The 9,271-nt window shown below is 44.3% G+C and overlaps 2 protein-coding genes across 2 annotated transcripts in view; both read left to right on the top strand.

Annotated features, from left to right (window-relative positions):
- The first annotated feature begins 4,994 nt into the window (after positions 1–4,994).
- Positions 4,995–8,079, top strand: LOC134055854 (uncharacterized). The gene is made up of 2 exons (XM_062512323.1): positions 4,995–5,221; positions 8,005–8,079. Exons 1-2 carry the CDS (start codon positions 5,000–5,002, stop codon positions 8,077–8,079), a joined length of 297 nt encoding a protein of 98 aa, XP_062368307.1. The 5' UTR covers positions 4,995–4,999.
- Positions 8,080–9,160: 1,081 nt separating this feature from the next.
- The window catches only part of ATP4A (ATPase H+/K+ transporting subunit alpha), a 24,044-nt gene continuing 23,933 nt past the window's right edge, over positions 9,161–9,271 (top strand). The window contains exon 1 of the mRNA XM_062512329.1: positions 9,161–9,203. Coding sequence (XP_062368313.1) covers positions 9,161–9,203 — 43 coding nt within the window. The remainder of the gene's footprint in view (positions 9,204–9,271) is intronic.

The raw sequence follows: 9,271 nt of genomic DNA, 5'->3' as shown, positions 1-9,271 counted from the left end.
CTGAAATTCACCCGAAATTCAATGAAATAAACCCAAAAATTCACCCAAAAATTCACCCAAAATAAACAAAAAATTCACTCAAATAAACCCAAAAATTCACTCAAATAAACCCAAAAATTCACACAAATAAACCCAAAAAAATCACCCCAAATTCAACCGAAATTCACTGAAATAAACCCAGAATTCACCCAAAAATTCACCCGAAATAAACAAAAAATTCACTCAAATAAACCCAAAAATTCGCTCGAAATTCACCCGAAAGTTACAAAAAAATCACCCAAAAATTCACCCAAAATTCACCCGAAATAAACAAAAAATTCACTGAAATAAACCCCAAATTCACCCAAAATTCAACCAAAAATTCACCCAAAAAATTCACCCGAAATTAACCAAAAATAAACCCAAAAATTCACCCAAAATTCTCCTAAAATTCACTGAAATAAACCCAAACATAAACCCAAATATTCACCTGAAATTCAATGAAATAAACCCAAAAATTCACCTGAAATTCACCTGAAATTTAACCGAAATAAACCCAAAATTCACCCAAAAATTCACCTGAAATAAACAAAAAAAACCATCAGTGAAATAAACCCAAAAATTCACCCAAAAATTCATCTGAAAATCACCCAAAAATTCACAAAAAAATTCACAAAAAAATTCACCCCAAATAAACCCAAAATTCACTGAAATAAACCCAAAATGCACCCAAAATAAACCCAAAAATTCACCCAAAAATTCGTCTGAAAGTCACCCAAAAATTCACTGAATTAAACCCAAAATTCACCCAAAATTCACCCAAAATTCACTCAAAAATCCACCAAAAATTCACCCAAAATTCACCCAAAATTCACCCAAAAATCCACCAAAAATTCACCCAAAATTCACCCAAAAATTCACCCAAAATTGACCCGAAAGAAACCCAAAAATTCACTGAATTAAACCCAAAATTCACCCAAAATTCACCCAAAATTCACTCAAAAATCCACCAAAAATTCACCCAAAATTCACCCAAAAATTCACCCAAAATTGACCCGAAAGAAACCCAAAAATTCACTGAAATAAACCCCAAATTCACCCAAAATTCACCGAAATAAACCCCAAATTCACCCAAAATTCAACCAAAAATTCACCCAAAAAATTCACCCGAAATTAACCAAAAATAAACCCAAAAATTCACCCAAAATTCTCCTAAAATTCACTGAAATAAACCCAAACATAAACCCAAATATTCACCTGAAATTCAATGAAATAAACCCAAAAATTCACCTGAAATTCACCTGAAATTTAACCGAAATAAACCCAAAATTCACCCAAAAATTCACCTGAAATAAACAAAAAAAACCATCAGTGAAATAAACCCAAAAATTCACCCAAAAATTCATCTGAAAATCACCCAAAAATTCACAAAAAAATTCACAAAAAAATTCACCCAAAATAAACCCAAAATTCACTGAAATAAACCCAAAATGCACCCAAAATAAACCCAAAAATTCACCCAAAAATTCGTCTGAAAGTCACCCAAAAATTCACTGAATTAAACCCAAAATTCACCCAAAATTCACCCAAAATTCACTCAAAAATCCACCAAAAATTCACCCAAAATTCACCCAAAATTCACCCAAAAATCCACCAAAAATTCACCCAAAATTCACCCAAAAATTCACCCAAAATTGACCCGAAAGAAACCCAAAAATTCACTGAATTAAACCCAAAATTCACCCAAAATTCACCCAAAATTCACTCAAAAATCCACCAAAAATTCACCCAAAATTCACCCAAAATTCACCCAAAAATCCACCAAAAATTCACCCAAAATTCACCCAAAAATTCACCCAAAATTGACCCGAAAGAAACCCAAAAATTCACTGAAATAAACCCCAAATTCACCCAAAATTCACCGAAATAAACCCCAAATTCACCCAAAATTCAACCAAAAATTCACCCAAAAAATTCACCCGAAATTAACCAAAAATAAACCCAAAAATTCACCCAAAATTCTCCTAAAATTCACTGAAATAAACCCAAACATAAACCCAAATATTCACCTGAAATTCAATGAAATAAACCCAAAAATTCACCTGAAATTCACCTGAAATTCAACCGAAATAAACCCAAAATTCACCCAAAAATTCACCTGAAATAAACAAAAAAAACCATCAGTGAAATAAACCCAAAAATTCACCCAAAAATTCACCTGAAATTCACCCAAAAATTCACAAAAAAAATCACAAAAAAATTCACCCAAAATAAACCTAAATTCACTGAAATAAACCCAAAATGCACCCAAAATAAACCCAAAAATTCACCCAAAAATTCGTCTGAAAGTCACCCAAAAATTCACTGAATTAAACCCAAAATTCACCCAAAAATTCACCCGAAATTGACCCGAAAGAAACCCAAAAATTCACTGAAATAAACCCAAAATTCACCCAAAAATTCACCCAAAAGTCACTCAAAAATTCACTCAAAAATCCACCAAAAATTCACCCAAAATTCACCCAAAATTCACCCAAAAATCCACCAAAAATTCACCCAAAATTCACCCCAAATTCAACCGAAATTCACTGAATTAAACCCAAAATTCACCCAAAAATTCACCCGAAATTGACCCGAAAGAAACCCAAAAATTCACTGAAATAAACCCAAAATTCACCCAAAATTCACCCAAAATTCACTCAAAAATCCACCAAAAATTCACCCAAAATTCACCCAAAATTCACCCAAAAATCCACCAAAAATTCACCCAAAATTCACCCAAAAATTCACCCAAAATTGACCCGAAAGAAACCCAAAAATTCACTGAAATAAACCCCAAATTCACCCAAAAATTCACCAAAAAAATCCACCAAAAATTCACACAAAATTCACCCAAAAATTCACCCAAAATAAACAAAAAATTCACCCAAAATTCACCCGAAATAAATTCAAAAATTCCCCCAAAAATTCGTCTGAAAGTCACCCAAAAATTCACAAAAAAATTCACAAAAAAATTCACCCAAAATTCACTGAAATAAACCCAAAATTCACCCAAAATTCAACCAAAAATTCACCCAAAAAATTCACCCGAAATTAACCAAAAATAAACCCAAAAATTCACCCAAAAATTCACCCAAAATTCACCCAAAATAAACAAAAAATTCATTGAAATTCACCCAAAATTCACAGAAATAAATTCAAAAATTCACCCAAAAATTCATCTGAAAGTCACCCAAAAATTCACCCAAAGTAAACCCAAAATTCACCCAAAAATTCACCCAAAATTCACCCAAAAATTCACCAAAAATTCACTCAAAATTCACCTGAAATAAACCCAAAATTCACCAAAATTCACCCAAATATTCACCCTAAGAACACCGAAAAATTTACCCAAAATTCACCCAAAAATTCATCCAAAAATTCACCCGAAATTCACCCAAAATTAACAAAAAAATTCACCCAAAATTCACCCAAAATTCACACAGAATTCACCCAAAATTCACCCAAAATTCCCCCAAAATTCACCCAAAATTCACACAGAATTCACCGAAAATTCCGCCGAAATTCACCAAAATTCACCCAAAATTCACCGAAAATTCACCCAAAATTCACCCAAAATTCACCCAAAATTCCCCCAAAATTCACCCAAAATTCACACAGAATTCACCGAAAATTCTGCCGAAATTCACCCAAAATTCACCCAAAATTCACCCAAAATTCACCCAAAATTCACTCAAAAACGGGGCTGGGAACCCCAAATTTTTTTCTTAAAGGCTCCGGGGACCCCCAAATTTTATTGCGAGCGTTTTGGGGACCCCCAAATTCGGGCCGGGCTCGCCTGGGGGGGGATTTTGGGGTTCCCAAATTTTGGGGTCCTCTTGAGGGGGGTGGGGGAGGGAGGGGACTCCTCCCCCACCCAAGCCACGCCCTTTCCCACGGTGACCACGCCCACTCCCGTCCACGCCCACCCGACCACGCCCACCCGATCACGCCTGTAAGTTCTGCCGCCAGCGTTTAGCCACGCCCATCTCTGAGCTCTGATTGGTTGTTTACGTTGTAGCCCCGCCCACCACACGTTCTGATTGGGTCTTTTCATTCCGAGCTCTTCTCCCATTGGTCCCTTTCCTCTTAGCCCCGCCCTCTTCTTGACACCTTCCTTCTCGTGCTCTGATTGGTCCCGGCTCATCCAAACCGCGCCCCTTACCACTCTGATTGGTTCTGGTTCTCCTCAGCCCCGCCCTCTTCTTGACTCCGCCCCCGATCTTTGATTGGTTCCCGTCCTCTAAGCCCGTTTCCCATTGTTTCCGCTTCCTTTTAGCCCCGCCCATTCTGGCATCCCGGCCGCCCCTCCCTCTCTGATTGGTTCTGTTCCTCTCAGCCTGTTTCTCATTCGTTACGATTCCGTTTAGCCCCGCCCTCTTCTTGATCCTTTCCCACCCCTCGCTCTGATTGGTTCAGCTCCTTTGAGGCCATTTCCCATTGGTTCCGGTTCCTTCTAGCCCCGCTCTCTTCTCCACCCTCTCCTTTCTCCCTCTCTGATTGGTCCCTGCTCAACCAAACCGCGCCCCCTTCCCGCTGTGATTGGTTCCGCTGCTCTACGTCGGTTTCCCATTGGCTCCGGTCCTCATAGCCCCGCTCCTTTTCATCCCGCCCTCCCCTGGCTCTGATTGGTCGTAGCTCAGCCCAACCACGGAACCCTCCCGCTCTGATTGGTCCCGCGTCTCTCTGCCCGTTTCCCATTGGCTCCGGTTCTTTGTGACCCCGCGCTTTTCGTTCCGCTCGCCTCTCGCTCTGATTGGTTCCGGTTTTATCACCACTCCCCCCTCTCATTCCGATTGGCTCCGCTTCACTCTGACCCCGCCCCCTCCTCCCGCCGTCTCCCGCCTCCGTAGCCCCGCCCTTCCATCGCTCTGATTGGCTCCGTTTCCCCTTCACCCCGCCCACCTCCCTCTCCCATTGGTTCCCTCCCTCCCTGCCTTTTCCCCATTGGCTCCGCCCAAGCCTCCGCCCCCAGCCCAAGATGGCGGCGGGCCCCGCCGCCGCCGCCGCCCGCGGCCGCTTCCCCGCTCGGCCCCCGCCCTGGCCTCGGGTTCCACCGGGGCCCCCTCGAGCCCGGACCCCGCTCGGGGGCCCCCCGGGCCCTTCCCGGCCCGACCCCGCGCTCCGGGCGCTCGTTGCCATCGGCCGCGGCCTCCGCCGCCTGCGGGCGCTGCTCGGGGAGCGCCAGAGGCCCGCCCGGCCGGTGAGCGGAGAGCGGCGGCGGCGGGAAAACGCTGAGGGGGGGCGGGGGCGGTGGGGGGAGTTCGGTGGGTCCTGAGGGGATCTGGGGGATCCTGAGGAGATTTGGGGGATCCTGGGGGGGATTTGGGGGGTCCTGAGGGGATATGGGGGGTCCTGAGGGGGATTTGGGGGATCCTGGGGGGGATTTGGGGGGTCCTGAGGGGATCTGGGGGATCCTGAGGAGATTTGGGGGATCCTGGGGGGGATTTGGGGGATCCTGAGGGGATCTGGGGGATCCTGGGGGGGATTTGGGGGATCCTGGGGGGGATTTGGGGGGTCCTGGGGGGGATTTGGGGGGTCCTGGGGGGGATTTGGGGGATCCTGAGGGGGTCTGGGGGATCCTGAGGGGGATTTGGGGGATCCTGGGGGGGATTTGGGGGGTCCTGAGGAGGATTTGGGGATCCTGAGGGGGATTTGGGGGGTCCTGAGGGGATTTGGGGAGATTTGGGGGATCCTAAGAGGGATCTTGGGGTTCCTGAGGGTGATTTTAGGGAGGTTTGGGGAGATTTTGGGGGTTCCTGAGGGGAATTTTGAGGAATTTTGGGGAGATTTGGGGGGCTTTGAGGGGTTTTGGGGGTGCTTGAGGAGATTTTTGGGATGGTTTTGAAGGAACTGGGGGTTCCCGAGGGGATTCTGGGGGTTCCTGAGGGGATTTTGGGGTTCCTGAGGGGATTTTGGGGAGATTTGGGGGATGCTAAGGGGGATTTTGGGATTCCTGAGGGTGATTTTGGGGCGATCTAGGGAGATTTTGGGGTTCCTGAGGGGATTTTGGGGAGATTTGGGGGATCCTAAAGGGGATTTTGGGGTTCCTGAGGGGATTTTGGGGATCCTGAGGAGGATTTTGGGGTTCCGGAGGGGATTTTGGGTTTCCTGAGGAGGATTTTGGGAGGTTTGGGAAGATTTTGGGGTTCCTGAGGGAATTTTGGGGAGATTTGCGGGATCCTAAAGAAGATTTTAGGGGTTCCTGAGGGGATTTTGGGGTTCCTGAGGAGGATTTTGGGGCGGTCTGGGGAGATTTTGGGGTTCCTGAGAGGATTTTGGGAGGTTTGGGAAGATTTTGGGGTTCCTGAGGGAATTTTGGGAGGTTTGGGGAGATTTTGGGGGCTCCTGAGGGGGATTTGGGGGATCCTGAGGGGATTTTGGGGAGATTTGGGGGATGCTAAGGGGGATTTTGGGATTCCTGAGGGTGATTTTGGGGCGATCTAGGGAGATTTTGGGGTTCCTGAGGGGATTTTGGGGAGATTTGGGAGATCCTAAGGAAGATTTTTGGGGGATCCTGAGAGGATTTGGGGTTCGTGAGGGGATTTTGGGGAGATTTGGGGGATCCTAAAGGGGATTTTGGGATTCCTGAGAGGATTTGGGGTTCCTGAGGGTGATTTTGGGGCGATCTGGGGAGATTTTGGGAGGTTTGGGGAGATTTTGGGGTTCCTGAGGTGGATTTTGGGGTTCCTGAGAAGATTTGAGGTTCCTGAGAGGATTTTGGGGCGATCTGGGGAGATTTTGGGGTTCCTGAGGGAATTTTGGGGAGATTTGGGGGATCCTAAAGGGGATTTTGGGGTTCCTGAGAGGATTTTGGGGTTCCTGGGGAAGATTTTGGGGCCCTTGGGAGGATTTTGGGGTTCCTGAGGAAGATTTTGGAGATTTTTTTTTGGTATCCTGAATGGATTTGGGAATATTTTGACTTTTTTGTGGGGTCCTGATTGGATTTAGGGAGAATTTTGGGATTTTTTTGGAGTGTGCAACGAGAATTTTGGCAGAATTTTAGGATTTTTTTTTTTGGGGGGGGGGATCCTGAGGGGATTTTTGGGGATTTTTGTGGGGTCGTCAAAGGATTTTGGGAATATTTTGGGATTTTGTGGGGTCCTGTGAGGAATTTGGGATTTTTCTTGGGGTCCTGATGGGATTTTGGGGGATTTTGGAGGAATTTTGTGAGAATTTTGGGATATTTTTTTGGGGTCCTGATTGGATTTTGGGATAATTTTGGGATTTTTGTTTTGTCCTGATGGGATTTTGGGAGAATTTTGGGATTTTTTTTTTGGGGTCCTGATTGGATTTTGGGATAATTTTGGGATTTTTTTTTGGGGTCCTGGTTGGATTTTGGGATAATTTTGGGATTTTTGTTTAGTCCTGATGGGATTTTGGGAGAATTTTGGGATTTTTTTGGGGTCCTGTTGGGATTTTGGGAGAATTTTGGGATTTTTTTGGGGATCCTGTTGGGATTTTGGGAGAATTTTGGGAGAAATTTGGGATTTTTTTGGGGTCCTGATGGGATTTTGGGAGAATTTTGGGATTTTTTTTGGGGGTCCTGATGGGATTTTGGGAGAATTTTGGGATTTTTTTGGGGTCCTGTTGGGATTTTGGGAGAATTTTGGGATTTTTTTGGGGGTCCTGTTGGGATTTTGTGAGAATTTTGTGAGAACTTTGGGATTTTTTTGGGGTCCTGTTGGGATTTTGGGAGAATTTTGGGATTTTTTGGGGGGTCCTGATGGGATTTTGGGAGAATTTTGGGAGAATTTTGGTGCAGATTTTGTGAGAATTTTGGGATTTTTTTTTTTTTTTTTGGGGAGGATTCTGGGGGGTCCCGAGGGGATTTTTTGGGGTGGGATTTGCGCCATTTTGGGGCAGGAATTTGGGATTTTTTTGGGGGGTTGGATTTGGGATTTTTTCGGGGTAAAAGGGGTGTGGTCACAGATAAGGGTGTGGCTGTGTGGGCGTGGCCATCGCTGACCACGCCCCCTTTCCCAGGAGGAATTCCGGGGGTTCCTCCCCGAGGAGCTGGAGATGCCCCTCCCCCCACGGCGATCCCGCAGAGGTCAGTGACCCCAAAATGTCCCAAAATGTCCCAAAATGTCCCAAAATCACCCCAAAATTCTCCAAAGTTCTCCAAAATCACCCCAAAATGTCCCAAAATCAACCCAAAATCAACCCAAAATCACCCCAAAATGTCCCAAAATCGCCCCAAAATGTCCCAAAATCGCCCCAAAATGTCCCAAAATCACCCCAAAATGTCCCAAAATCACCCCAAAATCCTCCAAAATTCTCCAAAGTTCTCCAAAATCACCCCAAAATGTCCCAAAATCACCCCAAAATGTCCCAAAATCGCCCCAAAATGTCCCAAAATCACCCCAAAATGTCCCAAAATCACCCCAAAATCCTCCAAAATTCTCCAAAGTTCTCCAAAATCACCCCAAAATGTCCCAAAATCACCCCAAAATGTCCCAAAATCGCCCCAAAATGTCCCAAAATCACCCCAAAATGTCCCAAAATCAACCCAAAATGTCCCAAAATCAACCCAAAATGTCCCAAAATCAACCCAAAATGTCCCAAAATCCTCCAAAATGTCCCAAAATCATCCCAAAATGTCCCAAAATCACCCCAAAATCCTCCAAAATTCTCCAAAGTTCTCCAAAATCACCCCAAAATGTCCCAAAATCAACCCAAAATGTCCCAAAATCACCCCAAAATGTCACAAAATCAACCCAAAATGTCACAAAATCCTCCAAAATGTCCCAAAATCACCCCAAAATGTCCCAAAATCACCCCAAAATGTCCCAAAATCGCCCCAAAATGTCCCAAAATCACCCCAAAATGTCACAAAATCAACCCAAAATGTCTCAAAATCACCCCAAAATGTCCCAAAATCAACCCAAAATGTCCCAAAATCAACCCAAAATATCCCAAAATCTTCAAAAATCCTCCATGAACATCCCAAAATCAACCCAAAATCACCCAAAATGTCCCCAAATCACCCCAAAATCAACCCAAAATCCTCCAAAATCCTCCAAAATTCTCCAAAATCACCCCAAAATGATCCAAAATCACCCCAAAATGTCCTAAAATCCTCCAAAATCACCCCAAAATGGCCCAAAATCATCCCAGAATCACCACAAAATCACCCAACATGTCCCAAAATCACCCAAAATTACCCAAAATCACCACAAAATGTCCCAAAATCACCCCAAAATCAACCCAAAATCACCACAAAATTCTCCAAAATCCCCCCTAAATGTCC

This window comes from Cinclus cinclus, chromosome 36 (assembly GCF_963662255.1).
Source record: "Cinclus cinclus chromosome 36, bCinCin1.1, whole genome shotgun sequence".
Taxonomy (NCBI): Eukaryota; Metazoa; Chordata; class Aves; order Passeriformes; family Cinclidae; genus Cinclus; species Cinclus cinclus.
The sequence above is the reverse complement of the archived record's forward strand: the minus strand, read 5'-3'. Positions and strand labels throughout refer to the sequence as shown.

Coding starts and splice junctions, on each gene's coding strand:
- LOC134055854 (XM_062512323.1), top strand. CDS start 5,000: ATGGCGGCGGGCCCCGCCGCCGCCGCCGCCCGCGGCCGCTTCCCCGCT. Junction 5,222..8,004: donor GCCAGAGGCCCGCCCGGCCG/GTGAGCGGAGAG, acceptor CCCCTTTCCCAG/GAGGAATTCCGGGGGTTCCT.